This window comes from Gadus macrocephalus, chromosome 6, assembly GCF_031168955.1.
Source record: "Gadus macrocephalus chromosome 6, ASM3116895v1".
NCBI classification, from domain to species: Eukaryota; Metazoa; Chordata; class Actinopteri; order Gadiformes; family Gadidae; genus Gadus; species Gadus macrocephalus.
The window spans coordinates 4656626-4678400 of record NC_082387.1 but is presented as its reverse complement, the minus strand read 5'-3'; the positions used below and the strand labels follow the sequence as shown (position 1 = coordinate 4678400).

The window sequence follows — 21775 nt, the reverse complement described above, 5'->3', positions numbered from 1 at the left end:
TCAAGTTTTAAGTTTCATAGAATATTTATACATTCCCAGGGCATGTTAAATGAGTGCATGCCCCGCCACTCGTAACGCACTCGTAAAATGCATTTGTCAATGGATGGAATGGGTTATTTCATACATCATCACATCCAAAGTTTGGAAATTAATCAAGCAAATTATAGATAAATAATACTGAAATGGCTACTTTTTGGTTGAACACATTTGAAGGAAATATTTATGATCCCCAATGTTGACCTGAAGTTGGCGTCACTGATTGGTGGAATGGTGGTAGGCCTACTAAAAAATGGGGGCATGTTGGAATTGCCGCATGTAACCATAACAACGATTATAGCTAACGTGTAGGGTACTATGGACAGTACGGGACCTGGACGGAGTAAGGCTGTGACGTACAAGTTGTTCTGTGCTGTTTCCTGATTGGCTGAAGAGAAATAGCTACGTCGTTGTTTTCTAAAACTGGACCTAGCGATTTGAAATGTTCAATCTCTGGCGACTCCTTGCGACTCCTTGCAACGGCATCAGCCGAACTGCACTGACCAGTTCACAATGCTGCAACTTTTCCCCTGCGAAGTTCCAAAACAGTCTCGTTGCAAGTCGTTACGAGGCAAATCTTTGGTCTGACTGGGCAAGCTTTCATCAGTTAAACAAGGATTCTATGGACATGCTACAGTTCGATTCCGGGCAAGAATTAGAGCTCTTTAAGACCTAGCATGAGGGTATCACCCCGGAGGAGCCCTCCTATGTGTAGTGGCCACTAGTGTAACGTCAGTGGGCTCTCTGAGACCCCTGGCCTATGAGAAGAATCCAGTGCCTCTCTCTAAATATACCACACCTAATTACCTAGTCGCACTGCTTTCTTCGTCTACACCCCAAGCCTAAAATATGCCAGCTCTCACTTTTTTATTTGTGTGAGAGTGTGTGTGTGTGTGTGTGTGTGTGTGTGTGTGTGTGTGTGTGTGTGTGTGTGTGTGTGTGTGTGTGTGTGTGTGTGTGTGTGCGTGTGCGTGCGTACGTGTGTGGATGTGTGGATGATGCTGATAAAGAATGCACAATAAACCTCTGAAATCCATTGATGTGGTTGTCAAGGAATGTAGGCAATCCTGCTGAATTATGTTTATATATTATTTATTGTGTATATTATATATATTGACAAACCCAGATAGGACCTGGTTGAACCACTGGATGAAGTCAATGATGTCTTACTTAAAAATACAGACAAGCAATCAATATATGGAACTTTTATCCCCACTTGTATCACCGTCTTCTGGAACAACAAGATGTCCTGCATATGTTAATGCCGTGTGAGGGTCTGCCCAGGGATTGGCTGTTCCCCTGACACTCTCACAGAACACACATTGTAGTTAAGTAACCTGAAGCACCAACCCTATGCTGATGTCTTCTTTTGCCTTTTCCAAAGCATCAGAATAAGCTAAAACCCTAGTCCATTTGTGTTGTGAGGACAAAGAGAGACCGCTGAGGGATGAGGAGCGGGCCAGCGGGGGTGGAGGCTGCAGTGGGGGAGGGGGATGCTGGGGTCACAGGGGTAGGGGTGGGTTGTTTGGGGTGTGGTGTTTGGTCAGCGCCCTTTAACCCTTGCTGGGTCCATTGGCGGGGGGGGGGGGTGGTGGTTATTGTGGGTTGGCAGGTCAGGTAGTGTGTTTTTTCTGAATGGTGAGGGAAGTTGCATCAGTATGCGTTCTCCAGCTGGGAGAGGCGTCAGGAGCATCCGAGCGGGGGAAGGTTGCGTTGTTTGGTGGAAGAGTGTGAGAGTGTGTGTGTGTGTGTTTGAGTGTGTGTGGAGGGGAGGGGAGTGACCAGGAACCGAGTGCACTGCCTCTCACGCTTCCAGCAGACGTTTAGTCGGGTCAGGCAGGACAGAGAGTAGGAAAAAGAGAGAAAGAGAGGAATAGCTTGGGCCGGCAGCACAGTAATGACTCGCAGCACATACAGTGTGGACCTCATGTCTCGGGGGGATGCCGCCGTCCTCGTACTTATTCAAGTTTAGTACCTTTCTTTTGGAACTTGATGCTCTAGCTGGACAGAATGCACTCCAGAGCCAAGTCCAGGAGTGTCGACAACTACCTGAGCATTAAGGTAAGTTCATCAGTACAAAGCAACTCGGGAATGGATTTGTAAACCACCAAATGGTTCAGGCCATTTAAAAAAATAGCCTACTTATTCTGTGGAGTTTGTTTGTGTGTGTGTGTTTCTTGAGGCATCTAAGGAGCTGTCTTCTTTTTTGTTGTTGTTTCTACAGTGTGATGTCACAGTATTCGCAGTCCACAACTTTCCAGATACTCTCCCTGATATTATGTTGGCTCTGAAGCCTAAAGCAGATCTTCTGAAGCTAACATAAGAGTTTCATTGTAGCTAGGAGCATAAAGTGTATTCGCAATGCTGTGAATAATCAGATCAATGATTGATTGTCTTATTTGTTTGTTATTATAACTTGTGTGTAGATATTCTTTCTGGTTTAGTTCCCACCTGGTTTTGTCAGATCCTTGATATTTGCCGTGTTCTGTGTATTTCTGTGTTAGTTTTGAAGGCAATGGAGAATGGGTTACATTGCAAATGAATACCTGCTCTTGCAATTGATCAAAGAGACAAAGATTTACAATAAGCTCACGCCCAAAAAGCACACATATTCCTCTCTCATCTCCTCTGGTGTAATGATGCAGGCCGACCGTATATTTACCCTGCAGACTTTTCCATTGACACCCTCCTTCTTTACTGCTGGCATTGTTTTGTCTCTCCCACTGATCAGGTGAACTATACTCTGTACAATCTTTACACATTTGTACATACAATAGGATTGGGTCATTGTGTGTTCATGTAACACACACACTACATCACAGGGTTTGAAGTTCTCTCACTGGTCACTCAAAAACATTATCTTATCAGACAGTGTTTACATCCTGTATAATAAACTACATTTTCTAGAGATGGAAGGAGTTCAATGATTCTTATAGCTCACATGGGAAATTTACCTCTATGTAGTTCATATTTCTTGACTCCATGGTCAATGAATATCTTATATTTTTGCTATTTAGTTCAATCGTTGGTGGTCTAATTATCTTGATAATTCCTGTATGATGATAACCATTTGACAACAGAAGACATTTATATTGAACAAAGTGTAAACTGTCCCTCTACGTTTGGGATGGGTTTTCTTCACGTTCATCATGTTTATTATTGCTGACAATCTCGCTTCATTGAAATGTCTTAAATCTGTGTGCCTGTTGAGGTAACAGTGATTAAAGTGTATTTGAAAGACCCGCGTCATGCTGCTAGCCGTTCAGAGGTTAGATAGGGATTTGTTTTATTGGTATTGTAAATTACTAACTGCAACTGATTTATTTTGTACTCACTGACTGCAACAAAGTTTTGCTTTTCAGTTTTTCAACTTTACCATTTAGGTGCCATCATTATAAAGACCAAACACATTTCTTTACCACAGCTGCCTCTCTCAGGCTGTCTCACTCCACTCACAGCTCTTTTCTTTCAACTCCTGTCCTGCTCCGCTGAGATCCAGTTGTACTGCTTTATATTCAGCCACCACCATCCCAGAACAGCGAGGCCTTCACAGCAGCCTCTGATTGGAGGTCTCGCTGGGCTCCACCTGGGGCGCCTGGCCACAGGACAACCTGCCCTGTCCTTTGTCAACCTGTGGCCATGTTGTGTTGGAGGGCGCTGGGCAGCGGGCTGGTTAGTGAGCTGCCTGTAAGGGGGCTCCAGCTCTCCTGTTACACTCCCCTGGTGGCTTCATGCTCCACTGGAAGCCAGGCAGCCAGCTCCTTTTGTGTCCCTGACCCACTAAATGTCTCTCTGACCATCTCTCTCTCTCTCTCTCTCTCTCTCTCTCTCTCTCTCTCTCTCTCTCTCTCTCTCTCTCTCTCTCTCTCTCTCTCTCTCTCTCTCTCTTCTCCTTCTATCTATCTGTCTCTCTTTACCTCTTTGTCCCTCCATCTCTTTTTTTGCTCCTCAGTGCCCCCCCCCCCACCCGCTTTCTTTCTCCCACAATGCCCTCTGACACATATATTAATGAGGCACAATTATTGGCAGAATTTCAAGCATAATTGTGCAACATTTTGCATAAATCTATTTGGATGTATCAATATTACCAACATAGCTGAATCACTGAAACAATTGGAAGGGAGCGATTCTAAAGCATTTGTGTGCAGGATCAAGTGCAGGATAAAAATTCAGTATTTTCATTTTTTTTCAATTCAGGCTTTCCTCTTCTCTCAGCGTCCAAACAACAATGTCTCTTTGTAGCTGTGAGGAATGGCATGTCAGACATTAAGCCATACGTACTAAATAAGCCATCAAACAATCAGACCATGAGCAAAGCAATTCTTCACATAATTTTAAATAATTGTAATTTAAATCAAATGAAGTATGACACAAACTGTGTCACACAATTCTCCTGGCTTCTTGAAGCACGTTCCTAGACCCCAAAGCTCATAAGATGGTGCAACAGCTGTTTCCTCTGGGAGCAGAACAGACTTCCCCCCTGATCTCAAAGCCATTATTTAGTGCCTAGTCCTCAAACCTCACCTCACACAGCCTGCGGGTTTTACACAGTCCCACCTGCCATCAGGTGGGACGTTCTGTGTGCTGTTGTCCTGGAGCGCACATGTAGTCTTAAATGTCTGAGTCTGACCTGTGGCACATGAACATACAGCAGGGACTGTATATTATAATCTCTGCCTCCCTGGAATTAATCCTATAAAATAGAACCAATGGTTGTATAAAATGTATCAAATCATCGCAACCTGGATGCCCCCCTTTTCCCTATCCTTCATAATAAACCACTGCAGACATTGCAAAATGTAAATCTAATTTAGGCTCCGCCCCCCTAAAGGTACGACTCTAAAGCTGCTGCTGCTGACCTACAGGATCCAGCCAGTCCACCAGCATGTGTTAAATGAGGGCTAGTTTTCAAGTCTTCTTGTACTTATTGAGAGTTTCTCTTTCAAAGCGAGCTGTTGTGACGACCACTCTGACTCTGGAAACCTGAGAAATGACTCTCCGGGCCTTCCTAAAACCACAAACTGATGGCTTTCCTCCTATTGTTAGCTTTCCTCCAATAAAATCCCCTGTTATTCTTTGCCTCCCCGGTGCAACAGTGACTAACGCCCGGGGACATTCTTGCCTCGCTAAGAGGCTGACTGCTAATGGTGGGCGCTTTGTTTCAAGGCTCCAAAAGTGTACAGTACATAGCATTTAGAGAGGTGGGGGCACAAAGGCTGCCTTATAGTAGAGGCTGTAGTAGTCCAGGACACTCCAGTCCGTCTCTCTAATTGACGGTGCTGAATGTTGTTGAAAAAAAAAATGTCAGTGTCCCAAACATTCTTCACAATCAATTACAGAAGCAGCCCCCAGCTGGAGGAAATCCTTGTTGTCAGTCATTCCTTCTTTAGGTTCACATTGTACGGAGCACTCTGTACGGTTTTGTCTTGGGCCTTGTTTTAGATAAAACTGTCAAATATCAGTAGTTTGACTATTAACCTTCTCTGGTTAAACCCAGAATCAAACCAAAACGTAGTTCTCATCGGCTTCCCGATAACAGATTAACCAAGAAGGATCAACAGCTAGTTCTTTGTCCTGTTTTCCTTTCTCTTCTTTTGATAGGGAAAAGTATTTTAGAATTGCTAAATAATTGAAATGAAGGCAAAATATTGGAAGTCCGCAAAAGTGAAAGACAAAGGGTTGTCTGTCAGCAGCCTCCCTCCACAAGTTGGCACGATGTTGTCTCAGTGTGGGAATGTCCCTGGTAGGCCTATCCGTTTGTATGCTTATCACTGGGGGCAGATGCCTCTATTCCAGTTTTGTTATGTTCCACAGACGCTTAGCAGTGTAAATACTAGGGAAGGGAATCTCTTCGCACCTCATGATCAGATTCCATCCCGATTCAGAGGTCAATGATTCGATTCTAAAATGATTATTGATGCATCTCGATTAATGTACATTTCCATTCGGGATTATCAGAATTTGCTACTCAGAGTTTGCTAATTACTTCCTACTTTTGTGACGATCATTAAAGACATCAACAGATGAATTACCTTATCTAATATTTTATAAGAGAAAAAGCTTTTGTCACAAATATGACTTTCTATGAACAATGCAATAATTCTCTCTAATTTTTATTTTCCATGTCATTAAAGAAAAAGCTGGTCTTAGTCAATTCTAAGAAAAATTACTTGTTTGTGTTTGGCTGTGAGTTTGCATGCATGCTATGTGCAGGCTGAATCGCAATCACGTAAAGCCAAATCAGATCGGCCAATACATTGCAGATAATTGAAATAAAAATGTAAAATGACTCAAATTATCCCTCTCTGGCGAACAGAATATTCTAGCAGGCGAACAAATTTTATTTAAAAAATCATTTTCTTTCATATCATTTACTTATCTGAATCGAGACGGAATCATTCTAGATAGAATCGCGATGCATCGAAGACTCGATTATTTTCCCCACCCCTAGTAAATAGCTTAGCATATAGGAAAATTACAGCCTGCATTGTATATAGATGTCCAGCCGGTTGTTCCTAACACAGGGTCACTTTCCCCCCGTAGCATCCTGTTTGAGTCCCTCACACACACAGGGCAGCTCATCTTTCTGTCTGGGACAGTGCTGTGGTCTCCCGCGGTCATGATAGGGTCGGTGGTGAATACAGTGTGTTTTATAGAGGGTTGGGCGCCAACCTCCCATCAGTGGGCCCACTCTGGACTCTCCCCTTGGTGTGTCTGACCGACCAGGTGTTTCCCTCCGTTCCAATGGAAAGGCTTTCATGGCCAACATTTCCTGTCGCATTCAACACCGTCAGTTGGGGAGAACTTTGTTATTGTGCAGGCTAGTCTGCCTTCACTTGTCATTCTCATGCTGTATTCGTCATCCTTGTTGTCGGCGATGGTCCCAGACCTTAGTGTGACACCACATCCCAACACCATGTGGTGGTGACGATGTTGACAGAATGGTTACCATTGTGCATCTGTAAACCTTAATGTATTGTATTTGCACCTTGAACCTGACAGTAGTATAATAAGTAGAGCTTATTTGAACCTTTACTAGTGTCTAGTGCGAATCATGCCCCCCATGTCCCCCCATCTCCCCCCATCCTTATGTTGTGTTCTGTTTCTCCCTGTAGGACTCTGATTCGCTGGACAGCTGCATCCAGAGCACCCTGTCTGCGCTCTACCCCCCCTTCAGCGCCAGCGCGCCCACTGTGCTGTGGCAGCTCTTCAGCGTGGTGGAGCGGCAGTACCGCGGAGACGGCCTGCGCTGCCTCCTCGACTTCCTGCTCCCTGCCAAGAGGATCCTGCAAACCATCCAGCAAGACACGTGTGTAAGTGTCTGAACGGCGGGCAGTGCAACGGGGGGCTATATCACAGCCTGTCTCTGGGCAACACCCTCGACGGGGGGCGATATTACAGCCTGTCTGGAAAAACTCCCTTGTGGCTTTTCAAAACGGTGTCTGACTGCTTCTGGCCTCACTGATTACCTTGGTTACTGCTGTCCTACTCAGTGTACAGTGGGTATTATGACATAACCCTCATGGCAGGGGCAGACTGGGACAAAAAATCGGCCCGAGGATTTTGGACCAGACCGGCCCAACACATTCGATAACGCACACCTTTTCGGTCTTTTCGGTCTCTTGAATGTGTATACCTACTGTGCAACTCTTTAAAACCACATACTTTAAGCCATGCAATATGTTAACGGGAATCAGTAAGAGTGGACACATTAAATACTAAAAACAGTATTCAATGTGTCAGTATTTAAACATCAGTGGCGAAGGGCCCTGGGGGAGAAATGGGTCAAGGCCCCCCCCCCCCCGCCCATCATACACACACACACACGCACACGCACACGCACATACACACAAACTGCGCGTCTGCGGCCTATGCCAGTGAGAAGAGTGGAGTGCAACACTGTAGGCCTACATTAAATTCATTACTAGAGTTTACTTCCTGATGCCAATCCTCCAGGCTTGGGACCGGCACCTAGTTGAGCTGGCTTGCCCCTTTAAGTGGCTGGGTTAGGCTAAACCATAAACATATGTTACAAATATTTCAACTAAATAAAGCCAAATACACACTACGGAACCACATCTGAAATATAGGCCTAGAGTAGGCTAGTCTAACAAAAATATTTAACAAATTAGTTTTAAGAGATCTGAAGTTCTAAGAACGTATGGATATGGATGTGTTATAAACAAACTTATACCACGGTCTGCGGGAGTACTCGATTCTGATTGGATGCAGGGTGTGCATTAACTCCTGATATACGGACACCTGGACAAGTAGTTCCGTCAAATTGTCTGTTTACCGTTCTCAATTAATGCGCTAGCTGGCGTATCGTCTCTAAAATAGTAGTAACCATAGCAACGGGAAACAAAACAAAGCTCAGCGGACTATAATACCTCCCGCTACCTCCCGTTCTAAAGTCGTAGCTATGGTCCGTCCTAATTACTGGAGGAGTGAACAACGTTTCCGTTGCATGAGAACCCAACGGGCGTGTAATGGTGGTTCCGGGTATTAGTCGGACCCTCAGGCGTAACCAGGGAAACAAATGTATGTTTTGTGGAAAACTTTATATTCAGATTGTAAAACGCATGAAAATATAAATTAATGGTCTTAATTTGGTCACCGTTGGTAAGTGACCGTGGTATAAGCGGGATAATGCCCTTCGAGGTGTCCATTATCAGGAATTAATGGACTTCGCGGAGGACCTCCGCTTCGCGTCGGACGGTTCACGCCTCCACGTCGTCCATTAATTCCTGATAACGGACACCTCGTCGGGCATTATCCCTTACATATTAGATGGCCTGGCTGGGGCATAATATAATAACCCTTAATAGGCCTAGCAGAAAAACCCTTTTTATTTTATTTATATATTTTTCTTTTTATTATCTATTCTCTAGCCCAGTGGTTTTCAAACTGTGGGGCGCGTCCCCCCTGGGGGGCGCCAGAGTTCTTCAGGGGGACGCGACGTGAGAAAAAAATAAATCCGAAAAAAACCCTGAAAGACGATGATTCAAATCATCAGTCGTACTTCAACTGTAGAAGTAACATAACTAAATCAATTTTCAACCGTTTATCTTCGTGCAAACCATTTAACAAATCTACACACTTGTATCTTCAATAATATCTAAACAGAATTTCGATATCATTTAAAATGTCTTCAGAATCACAGTTTTAGTTTCATACCGCTCGTTTTCAGCTGTTTTCATTGAAGACGTCAGCCCATTCTGATACACCTACTTCTAGACATCGTAACTCATTCCTTTTTCAACCGTTTACCATCGTTCAAACCATTAAAGGTCCCATGACATGCTATTTTATGTATTCTTTAATATAGGTATTAGTGGGCAACTAACACAGTATTCAAAGACGTTCCCTAAATTCAGCCGTGGTGCAGAGTTACAGCCACTCCGAGCCAGTCGCACATTGAGCTTCCCCCAAATGCGCTGTTTCGGTGGGCGTGTCAAGGAGGAGGGTGGGGGTGTGGCCCTGAGCAGCTTGCAGCCACCATGCGCTCTGTTTACAGTGGATGTATCGCAATGGCGAGCCGCACACAGCCTTTAGCCGTGTTCTGTAAATATTCTAGAACACACGGGAGTCCTGGAGCTCTATATCTAAATATTATCATATAGCCTACACAGATATCTATATCATATAATATATATTATCACGGCCAAAAGCTGTGTGAGCCGATATTATGAATCTCAAACGACCGCATTGGGTTCTCCGACGTTCCTGGTTCTTCAACGTCCACATCAATGTGAATACACACACTGTAACGCAAGTGTTTCTTGTCGGTTCTTTGACGTGTCTTGTATTTCCACAACGAGACTGTCGTGGGGGTTATCTGAGCCATGGTTGAGAAGGAATTGGGGGAAAGGAACTTTGATTTGACTCGCTGAAGTACATGAACTGCGACATGCCGGCGGTTGCCGCGAGGCACCATCGCCCGGCAGCGGGCAGCCGGCAGCAGGCAGCGTGCGGTTCAGTCGACTTCAGGTTGATGTGAAAGTGGAAGAACCAGAGACGTCGCAGAACCCGACAAAGTCGTTTGTGATTCATAATATCGTCTGGAGGCGCACACAATATGTTATATGATATAGATATCTATGTATATATTATTCAGATATAGAGCTCCAGGACTGTAACGCAAGTGTTGTACACTTCCTTGTTATTTGGATAACCGTTCTGCTGTTGGTGTGACGTCGGACTCTCGTATCTGGTATTTCTACAACGAGACTCGTATTGGGGGTTATCTCAGCCAAGGTTGAGAATGAATTGGGGGAAGGAACTTTGGCTTTGACTCCCTCAAGAACATGAACCACGACAAGGAGGAGAAAGGGATCTTTGCCGGGCAGCGCTTATGCACCTCCGGCTCAAGCGGGAGACATTCGCCGCCAACAATCCCTTTCTCCTCCATGTCGTGGTTCATGTTCTTGAGGGAGTCAAAGCCAAAGTTCCTTCCCCCCAATTCATTCTCAACCTTGGCTGAGATAACCCCCAATACGAGTCTCGTTGTAGAAATACCAGACGTGTTATGCGCCATCACACCAACAGCAGAACGGTTATCCAAATAACAAGGAAGTGTACAACACTTGCGTTACAGTCCTGGAGCTCTATATCTAAATAATATCATATAATACATAGATATCTATATCATATAACATATTGTGTGCGCCTCCAGACGATATTATGAATCACAAACGACTTTGTCGGGTTCTGCGACGTCTCTGGTTCTTCCACATCAACCTGAAGTCGACTGAACCGCGCGCTGCCTGCGGCCGGCTGCCCGCTGCCGGGCGATGGTGCCTCGCGGCAACCGGCGGCATGTCGCAGCTCATGTACTTCAGCGAGTCAAACCAAAGTTCCTTTCCCCCAATTCCTTCTCAACCATGGCTTAGATAACCCCCACGACAGTCTCGTTGTGGAAATACAAGACACGTCAAAGAACCGACAAGAAACACATGCGTTACAGTGTGTGTATTCACACACACACACACACATGTGGCGCTCGCACGGTCGAGTCTCATTGGCGGGCCAACGTCTCTGGGCGGGCCAGGCAGAGTAAGGGGAGGAGCTGAGATTCCTCATGACGTCATGAGCACAGATTTCCAAATCAGCGCGCTTGAGCCTCCGTTTTTTCAAAGGCGAGCAGAACAGCTAGTGCTCGTTTTACACCAAACGCAAGTTTTAGCCACTGGGGGACCATAGGCAGGCTAGGGGAACTCATATTTATGTTAGAAAACCTCATAAATTGAGATTTTCATGTCATGGGACCTTTAAACAAATCTACACACTTGTATCTTCAATACTATCGAAACGGAATTTTAATAGCATTTATACTTTTTTCAGAATCACAGTTTTAGTTTCAAACCGGCGTCGTTTTCAGTTGCTTATAATAATTTAGGTCACCATAGCAACGCCGGTAAACAAACCCCGCCGAATAGTCGAATCTCTGGACTGAAAAGGCAGATCTGATTCGACTCAGAAAATTCAGAGTCGGGGACCCTGAATGAATCTGTAAACTGGCAGTTTACACAGATTAAGATGATCAAATGTATTTAAAAAAGGTTAAGCTAAAACATGCTTAGATAAAGTTGTTAAATTGTGTTGTTTAAAAACGCAAAAAGATGTTGCAATGTTTCAGAAATATGTTTAAAAAATATGTTAAATTTGTTTCAAATGTTTCAAAAATATGTTCCAAATGTTTGAAAATTATGATCGGAGATGTTTGAAATGTGTACAATAATTAAAATAGCTTTCAAAACACAGGTATTTAGAAAAAAAAATTGGGGGGGGGGGCTCAGCTGAATTTTTTTCTCTGAGGGGGGGCTCACTCTCTCACACTTTGAAAACCCCTGCTCTAGCCTATATATTTTGTGTTCAAAATGTTGGTAGTATGAGTTTGAGGAAAAGTCAAAATGTAATTTTGCAACCTAACATGTATACAGGCCTATCATTAACTATTCATCGTGATTTTATTGAAAAGGCATTCGATGCGCCTTGCGTTCAGCTGAGTCATTGACAATGTGTGGTGTGCTCGGTCACTCTCAATTGACAACATGGCCAACAATTGGCCATATTATCAATTGAGAGTGAACGAGCAGTCTGTTGGCTACGATTGACGTCAGATGACGTTCAAGGAGCAGATATGGTACCCATCATGCATTTGGGTACCATATCATTAATTTATTTGATTAAATACAAAAAGCAAGAACATAGATTAACAAAAAATGTCACAAATGTATTACTTTTCAAGATTTTTCTAGGGATTTCATCTCACAGATTTTCTTTTTCTAAATTTTGACTCCAACTATTATCAAATAGTATACTAGGGCTGTCAACGAATATTCGAAGTTCGAATATTCGTTCGAAATGTATCCAAAAACGCGAATTCGAACGTGAAAATTAATATTCGAATGTGAAAAAACACTCCCGCGGTACAAGCGCCTCTATCTGCTTTGTGAATGAGCCTCTGTCTGTTCGCGATGTCCCTCATAATATTAGAATGTGAAAAAACACTCCCGCGGTACAAGTGTAACAGACTAGTATTGTGAAGAGCGAATGTATTTTATCCCCTCTGGGTTTCCGTACTTGGATATAGGTATTCCAGCTCTCACGCTGTGACTGGGTGACTTCTGATATGTACTAAGTAAACGAGACTATTTTCCCTTCCACGCTTGTGTCATTCTTGTCATATAAATATCTAAGTGCCAACGCTCGGTTACACAAGCGCCTATCTGCTTTGAGACTAGACTAGAGTGTGTCAGGGCCGATGCCCAATGAAACCCTTGCGCTGATTGTGATTGGGCCAGCCCAGTGTCAATCGGGCCGCTGATCAACTGATTTTATGGGCCGGTCAGACCAATATATACAAAAAGTGTCGGGACTGTCGGCCCAAATGGCACATCAGTATGCCTGGCTCAGTGGGTTATGTGGCACAGGTTAATCTCTTTACCAAGAATACTGTGGGGTGGGGGGGGACTGCTTGAATTCTCAGAACGGGAAAGAATTGCCATACAAATAAATAGGCAAATAAAAGAGGAAAAAATAACAAAGTATTTATCTTGCAAATGGACGCTCTCATGATCCGACGGAAAAGTAGGCAGCGCTTGTTGGGGCCATGACCTCACGGGTTCAGCCCTGGCTCCGATGGGAGCACACGGGATTGGATGCTATTAAATGCTGACAATATGGTCGCCATTGGAAATAAAATGAGTAAGAGGTGAAGTTGGATCTTTACCTACATAGATCCTTTTATGGAATAACATCATGATAGCTCATGACTGCGTGAATAAATACAGAAAACTATACCAAAGAACCTTAAGAATGAGGTCTAATATTGTTTCCTGTTTTGGAACAAGAACGACTTCTCTATTGTCCTGTTCATTTGAAAGCCGCCATAGCCTCTCAGAGAGGTTTAAATGAGCTTGCTCAGCCAACCTGAAACCCAGTACTCCCTCCAAAAAAACTCCAGAATAGAGGTAAGGATTCCCTAATGTGTTAAACATGTGTTTGAACGTGTAGTCGCGTAGTGAAATTACATAAGGCGCTCAACAAGCTTAAAGCTAACACTGGCTAGTGTCTTGACATTGTTGTGTTTTGTGACTGCAGTCTCTGTTTGTGTTTTGCTTTGAAGCTCCGGTTTCGAGGCCTGCTGCTCTACCACGAGGGCTGGCCACTTTGTATCCATGAGAAGGTGGTCCTACAGCTCGCCCCGCTGCACAAGGTGCGCTTAAAGCAAGGAGACTTCTACCTACAGGTCGTCCCCTTAGGCCGCAAGACCGCCAAGCTGGTGATAAAATGCCTGTCTGGCAGCGGACAGGCCATTGCAGAGATCCCCATCGCAGAGAGCATGTATGGCAATGTCTTTTCTGCTGAGTTCCTGCAGAATGTAACACAGGGCCGGAGCCTGCAGCCCCTACAGAACTGTCTGCTCACCACCGGCACCAGCGTCTACCGGACGGCCTGGAACAACGTAGTCAGCCCTCTGTTCGTCAGCAGCACGGCCGACGCCGTCTCACAGGCCCGCTGCGGCAGAGGGGGCCTCCGGGGTCAGCTCAGCACGTGCAGCACCAGCGGCTCCACGGGCACCCTGGACAGCCACCGCAGCTCCAGGGAGTCCCTGCACTCTCAGGGAGCCGACTCCATTTTCACATCCGAGCCCACCACCCCCAACAGGACACGTATGGAGCCCGGCAGAGACCACCCACCTCAGGTGGAGAGCCTTCGCCTCAGTGCGGCACAAACCTCCACGCACAGCAGCGAGACAGAGGGTCTGGTTCTGGAGAACGGCAGGGGACACCACAAGGAGGGCAGCAGAGAGAGAGGACCCGGGTCCAGGACTCTCTCCTTCAGCACGGACCTGAGCAACCCTGGCCCTCGCAGCCGTCTGCCAAGGGACTCGGTCACGTTTGAGAGCCGACGGCTGTTCAGGAAGTCTTACATGGAGGCCCTGCAGAACCCCATGAGTATCGGCTCAAGCTCGGAGTCCATCCTCGAGGAGGGCCTGGAGCATGGCGTGGGCCCCGGCAGCAGGGCCGGGACCCCGGGCAGCAGCCCCGACGCCCGCGCCACACTACGGGAGCACCTGACCCGGCGGCTGGGCTCCCGGAGCTGGCTGAGCGGGGAGGACTCCAGGCCCAGCACCCCCCTCCTCTACCTGCAGAGGGGGCTGCGGAGTGCAGAGAGACGCGCCGACCGGCGGTCCAAGTCGCTGGAGAGGACTAACAAAGCTGCCCAGGTTAAAGGTCACCGGGAGCGCTCTTCCTCTGGTGGCTCAGCCAGCATTTCCTCCAAAAAGCTGATGAATGGTTACGCCCTGCGCTTTGGGAAGCTGGACCTGGAGGCGGCTTTCCCTGGCTCCGAGAGGAGGAGCAGCAGAGACGAGACTGGTATGTATTTGTGCTTGCAATATGAAATATAGCCACAGAATGAATGATTTATAACAGCCAGAGTCTTTTTATCTAAATCTAAACCTCCAGGCCCAGACTCCAGGTCTTGTCTGAACATTTAATTTGTATCATCCTTCAGTTGTAAGATATAGCCAGCAGCCAGGAAAGTATGGACTGAAGTATACTCAAAATGTAAGTTATTCTCTACCACTGATCACTCCAATCTGTCACTATTGACAGATTGCTTTTTGAAAGGTAGTGTGTTCTTGTTCTTGGCATGTTCTGGTTACAGGTATTGCCCAACCCTGAAAACCGTACCTAGAATCAAGGCCAGGTGTGGTTTACAGCTTTCTTTTCTGCAGCAGCAGCAGCAGCAAAGTCTTAGCCAGGAAATCATAATTTTGTGAGGCACAACCTTTTCCTGCTATTGAAATGTGATGTTGAAAAGACTTGAGTTAACATCCCTCCCACATTTCCTCAGAGACTAGGCCAGCCAGCAGTATACAGAGAGTAACATACTAATCATACAATTACAAACAGTTATCAACATGTCAGAATGAGAATTCCCCTTAAGAATACAATAAAGAGAGTGCTTCTAGACGACCAGTTGAAAGCAGTACAGTATTGGGTCACACCGTGTTGATTTGCTCTGTGCAATTACCTCAGCAGGGATGGGGTTACAGTAGTGGCCCGGCAGGATTCCCACCCTGAAAAGAGAGTCATTTAGAGAGTGTTCCCAAAAGAGCCTGTGACCGACTGAGGGGGGCGTCACATGGAGAGATGGCCATTCACTGATTGGCTCGGGGGGTGATGGGGGGTTTGCAGGTCTCAAACGGACAGCCTACATTTACAAAAGGTTCCTTTGTGAGCCTTGTCAGCCATTAGGGAGTCAGGGACAGAGTTTTATCTCTTTCAATGCAGGGTCTACCTCAGAGACAGGCCTAACCTGCACTGACTCACAGCCTGGGAAAAACAGCAGTCAGCTGTTAAGAAGGATTACATAACTGACGATAGAAGCCCATCCACAGCCTTCTATCAAAACACCTCCCCTGGGGAATAAGGATTACCTTGTTTACTTTTCATCAATAAATCCCGCTCACATCAATCACAAACCTATTGGTCATTCAGAAATGTGTCAAACCCGGGACACTAAAGAGGGCTTTTTTCTCAAAACACGATGCAGAAAAGGCTTTGCTCTCCATTCGTCACTTCCTCTGAAAACAAAGAATACAGAAGCATGTGGAGAACGCGAGCAAGACCACGCAGTCGCACAGGAAACGACTGTTGAAAAACAAAAGGGCAGAGCGGGGATATCATCGTCTGAGGAAAGTCCACAGCCAGCTACAGGGGGGCACTTCAAAACAACACTTCACTAAAGCCTGCCTTAGTCTGTCCTAAATGAACCTAAACACTCATAACACACACAACAAACACTTGTTTAATCCTCACCAAGGTGAGCACATTTTATCCGCCTGTTTATTGGCGGGCTCATATTATCTATGGATGAATGTGGCCTCTGCATTCAACACAGCCATAGACCTTCACTGTACGTCACTGTTTACTTTGTTTGCTGTACATGGCACCCTATCACAGCAAACAGTGGGAAGGTTTCTTTCAGTTTGTTGAGGTAATACCAACCCCATTTGCCACCATCAGGGACTTTTATTGAAATTGCCTTGGGTTGCAGTTATTTAAGGAGAGGGGAGCTGAGGGATATGACAGTGGTGGGGTTGCAGACACCTCCTTGAGTCGTGTCAGACGGACAACACCTGGTCTCTGTGGTGACTCACAGCAGCTCACTGCTGTAACACGCCTAGCTTACTGCTAATGAGCGCTGGTTGGGCCAGGCGTGTTTCTATGAGGTAAGAGACGGGCACACTAAGGTGAATGCTCATGTCCACAGTCTGCCGGGCGTAATGTATTTAAAGGCTGCTGCCGTGCGGGGCTCGACAGACACCTGCCCCGGTGGGTTTGAGACAACTTCACTCTCTGTAATTGCTACTTCCACAGGAACGCGTGATGATGGGGCCGGCAGCGAATGCATTGCGCTGCACAGCCAAGTGGAAGACAGAGCTGCGAGTCCCGGGTCGTCTGCGGGGCGGGGCCCGGGGGGCACCCTGTCAGACAGCTCCACCCCCCTACCAAGCCTCCTGTCAGAGGTCAACCAGGAGCTCCTGGAGTCTGGGGCCCTCATTTTACCTGGTAAGTGTAGGGTGCTTCACACACACACCCTAACATACCTGTCATTAGCTGTTGTCCTGTACGGGCAGGTTTGAACACCCTGGCCTGATGGTTATGTACCCTTTGATCGGCCGTATTCCACTTGATAGACAACCCTTTGTTTTAATTTGAAACTTTTCAAATATTTTCTATTTGTAATTTCAATTCTAAATGAACATGGCTGACCAACCAAATCAAAACACATTTAGAAACAATTCCTATGAAACACGTCATTTAGTTGTATTGCTTTATTGCTGTATACGTTTGTGGTTGAAGGTAGTTCTGAGTCACCAGAAGTGTGTTGACCTCCCTCTCTTGTTCATCTCTTGAACGAACAGGAAGTAGAGACCGCAGTGGGCGGATGGTGTTGCAGGTGTGCACCAGAGGCCGTGTGTGGGCAGGTGACAGCGCCACGGCTAAAGACCTCACCTGTCTGCTATGCTACTACTATTCCACACTGCGGTGAGTAACACCTTGTCAGCAGTGACACTCAAACGAGTGGAAACTTAGAGTATGTCATCTAGGTAAATAGGGGAGACCTGTTGAACTATTATACTTTTAAAGGAGCATTTCACCGGTGGAGGCATGAATATGTATTGAAATTGGGTCCTATATGTAGTCGAATAATAAAATAAAATTCTAATTTGGTGCCGTCTTGACCGAGAAAAGGCAGAAAGTGACTTTTTGGCGCTTGTGGATTGAAGACAACAACTCCCACCATGCACCACGATGCACAGCTTCGCTGGCCACTCCCGCTGATCTAGATCTCCGCCTATCGGACACCTCGCTGTTCCATCTACCAAGCTGATACCGCAAGACTGCTTGAAAATCATTTCACACAACATTTCTAGTGAAAAGTATTAGTTGGTGAACTCAGTGAATTAGGCCTTGTTTGTATTTCTTTCGAAATGGTGAACTTTTGCATGGTGCCATCTTCTATGTCAGATCCAGTACCTTCCGCCATTGTACTTCAGTTTTATCAACAGCCTCTGTTAGCTTAGCTTCAGACGCTGTGGATGTTAGTTTCTGCTGGTGAAGTCCCACCCACTGGCACTGCTCTAACCGGTCTGTAGCGTCAGTGGGTCCCATCCCCTATAGAGGGGTGGGACTAGTGCTTGTAGTCTTACGAGAATCCTCCCCTCTAACACTTCCTATTTACTTCTACGAAAAAATCGCCATATTGCGTCATCTTAAACAGGAAGCGTTGGAGATCGATACGGATCTCTCCAGTCTCTCCAGAAAATAAGGGAATGATGCACGACCATTCAAAAATATGAGTGGGTTTCTAACGATACAAAGCTTAGTGGAAATGGGTGAAGTTTCCCTTTAAAGACATAACCTACCATCCACCTATTGCTATTAAAATGTTCTTACATCAGTTTAAGTCTTTGTCCATTCCCTATGTTGTGGTGGCTATGTGGTGGTTGGTATATTTAAAATCTCTTGTTATTGTTCTGCTAGAGCGCTGTCTGTCATGGTCACACATGGTTAACTGTGAGCCTTTCTGGTTTTAGGAGGGAGCGACGTGAGCAGGGCCTGACGGTGCTGGTAGACAGCAGGAGGCAGCCGCCCTCCCCTGCTCTGCTGTTCTCGCTGTCTGAGCTCCAGGTAAGGACCCAGGGGTTGGGGACAGAATACCGGCCTCAGGGACCGGTATGAGGGACCAGTGCTCACGGGTCTGTAACCACACCATCTGTTTGGCTGCAGCTATCTTACGAGAGACGAGTGTCATCATGCTAGGATGATGAGATACTAGATACGAGTGATCTAAGAATTAGACTGGTGTGAAGCACAACCACATTTTACCCAACTGAAATCCCACATTATAAACAGTTGACCTTGTTCATGCTTGCAGTCCCTTTGGGTAAGACTCTTTTCTCTTTGACAGGCGTTGTTACCAAATGCACTTGACTCTGTTCTGTTCCTGGTGGACAAGGAGGCAGCGGCTCGGTCTGAGAGGGACCTTCACATACAGGTAACGATCCCAGCCCAATGTCTGCAGCCTGCCTTTAGACATCCTTGAGCGAGTGTGTATCCATAGCTGTGTCTTTGTTTTCTTCAACGTAACTTAGCGCCTAAGGATTGCCAACAGTTTTTTCTCCAACAGTGCACACAAACGAACAAAAAGGTCTCGGTGTACACGCCACTGCATGCTCCCGGACTTAGAGACTGTCAGTTAGAATTCTGAGCAAAGAAAGGGGCTGTAGGCTGCCGACGGATCGCCGTATTAGGAATTCAGCAACTCCCTCAGTTCTGAATGTCTGACCCGGTCCCAACACTGACCAGTTTTGGTGGACCCATTCCATCAGACTTGTACAAATTATGAACCTCAGTACTCTGCAGAGGAAATTGAAATCAGACGATTAGAGAGGGAAGGATTGAGAATGCAACGTGAGAGAAGCAACCAACTTTCTTCAAAGAGTCAGCCAAGAAATTCAATGGATATATGTCATGTTGAAATGTTGCTCTGCACATTCTGAATTATAACATTGCATAAAACGGAAACTTGACAAATCCTTAAAAAGCATCTTCTACCTTTACTATTTGAAAAACTTTAAATGCTTTATTTTGAGGGCTCAGGTATCCAACATGCCATAAATCTGCCAATGCTTTTATAGCCAGCGTGCTGTGGTAGAACCTTGCATTCAATCATCTGCTTTCAGAACATCTGTTTTTCAGGCCAAGTACAATCTGAGTAAATGAAATGATGAAAATGTAAGGCAGAATATTTTAACAAACCATTGATATATCCTACTTGTTGTAAGAGAATAATTACTTTCAACTCTTAATAAGACAAAAGTAAACTGATTTATTTTCACCTTGTACAAGCCAATATTTGAATACGCTCCCGTACTGTCAAATTTGATGTTAAGAGGCGCCAAGCTCTCAAGAGACATCTTGTGTGCTCGTATCTGCGTGACAAAAACATTGTGACTTCACACCACACACCTTAGCAGGAAGTGACCCGTACATCATGTCATTGTATGGTTTTAAGGTGTGCTTGTGTTTGTTTGGCCACAGAACGAGCTGGTGACGTCTCTCAAGTCCCTGCTGAAGCACATAGACAACACCCAGCTCACAGCAGACCTGGAAGGCAGCTTCCACTACGACCACAAGCACTGGCTCACCTTCAGACAGGTGGGCGGCCTCAGGGTCTGAGTGCTGATGAAAGAACATCAGTAAAGAACGTGATATATACTTTTACATCATATACATGTAGAGGTTACAGTCAGGCATCTTGGTCTACCTTAAGTGTCTCTTCTCTCTATCTCACTTTGTCTTTATTCTGTCTCCCTCTCTCTTTTCCTGTCTCACTCCTTATTCCCCCTCTCTCTCTTTCTCTCTCTCTCTTTACTCTCTCTCTTCTTGTCACACTCTCTTTATTTCCTCTCTCCCTTTTTATCTCATAATATCAATTCAGTGGGCGTCTAGACACCATGCACTGTATATGGAACATAAACACTTCATGCTGGGAAAACAAATTTTGAACATTACGGTACATTAATGATTGATCAATATTCAAAATATGAATTCTCTCAGAAAATCGAGCCCTTCGCCCGGAGCTGCAGCGCGGCCATCCGGTCTCTGCAGGAGTCCATCGACAGGCTGAAGACCTGGATCAGCCCCGAGACCTCCCAGGTCAGCCCCCCCGCCTGACCCCCTGATCGGTGCATGCTCCCTGGCTGGTTCCTCCGCCTGACCCTCTGGTCGGTGCATGCTCCCTGGCTGGTTCCTCCACCTGACCCTCTTGTCGGTGCATGCTCCCTGGCTGGTTTCCCCGCCTGACCCTCCAATCGGTGCATGCTCCCTGGCTGGTTCCTCCGCCTGACCCTCTTGTCGGTGCATGCTCCCTGGCTGGTTTCCCCGCCTGACCCTCCAATCGGTGCATGCTCCCTGGCTGGTTCCTCCACCTGACCCTCTGATCGGTGCATGCTCCCTGGCTGGTTTCCCCGCCTGACCCTCCAATCGGTGCATGCTCCCTGGCTGGTTCCTCCGCCTGACCCTCTGGTCGGTGCATGCTCCCTGGCTGGTTCCTCCACCTGACCCTCTTGTCGGTGCATGCTCCCTGGCTGGTTTCCCCGCCTGACCCTCCAATCGGTGCATGCTCCCTGGCTGGTTCCTCCGCCTGACCCTCTTGTCGGTGCATGCTCCCTGGCTGGTTTCCCCGCCTGACCCTCCAATCGGTGCATGCTCCCTGGCTGGTTCCTCCACCTGACCCTCTGATCGGTGCATGCTCCCTGGCTGGTTTCCCCGCCTGACCCTCCAATCGGTGCATGCTCCCTGGCTGGTTCCTCCGCCTGACCCTCTGGTCGGTGCATGCTCCCTGGCTGGTCAGTGCAAGGGCCAAGGCTGGGTCCTCTGGCTGCAGGGACCAGGGGTCTGGCGGAGATGTGTTCCTAAACTTCCTAAACACACACTTACAACTTACAAAATAGCTGATATGAGTGATGCGTAGTTTTATTGATTTCTCTTTCTCTCTGTTTACTTTGAAGAGGCACAATAGTCTAGTGGTTAGAGTTTATGACTCCAAGCCAAACGGTTCAAACCCCACTGTGTGCACTCTTATCTGTGGACACCAACTCCTACTGATGACTAGTTCCTAAATGAACTGTTACATTAGATGAAGGAATACG

General features: G+C 46.2%; 1 protein-coding gene across 2 annotated transcripts in view; it reads left to right on the top strand.

The window, feature by feature from the left end:
- The window catches only part of zgc:158766 (uncharacterized protein LOC100009641 homolog), a 56948-nt gene that overhangs the window by 17354 nt on the left and 17819 nt on the right, over positions 1–21775 (top strand). Inside the window, exons 1-9 of one of the 2 annotated variants that reach the window (XM_060052972.1) lie at positions 1670–2097; positions 7152–7349; positions 13667–14921; positions 16932–17123; positions 17480–17603; positions 18656–18749; positions 19030–19116; positions 20163–20279; positions 20682–20780. In XM_060052972.1, coding sequence (XP_059908955.1) covers positions 2047–2097; positions 7152–7349; positions 13667–14921; positions 16932–17123; positions 17480–17603; positions 18656–18749; positions 19030–19116; positions 20163–20279; positions 20682–20780 — 2217 coding nt within the window. In that variant the 5' untranslated portion in view covers positions 1670–2046. Of the gene's footprint in view, positions 1–1669; positions 2098–7151; positions 7350–13666; positions 14922–16931; positions 17124–17479; positions 17604–18655; positions 18750–19029; positions 19117–20162; positions 20280–20681; positions 20781–21775 lie in introns of those variants that run through there. The other variant, XM_060052971.1, reaches the window with a different exon arrangement.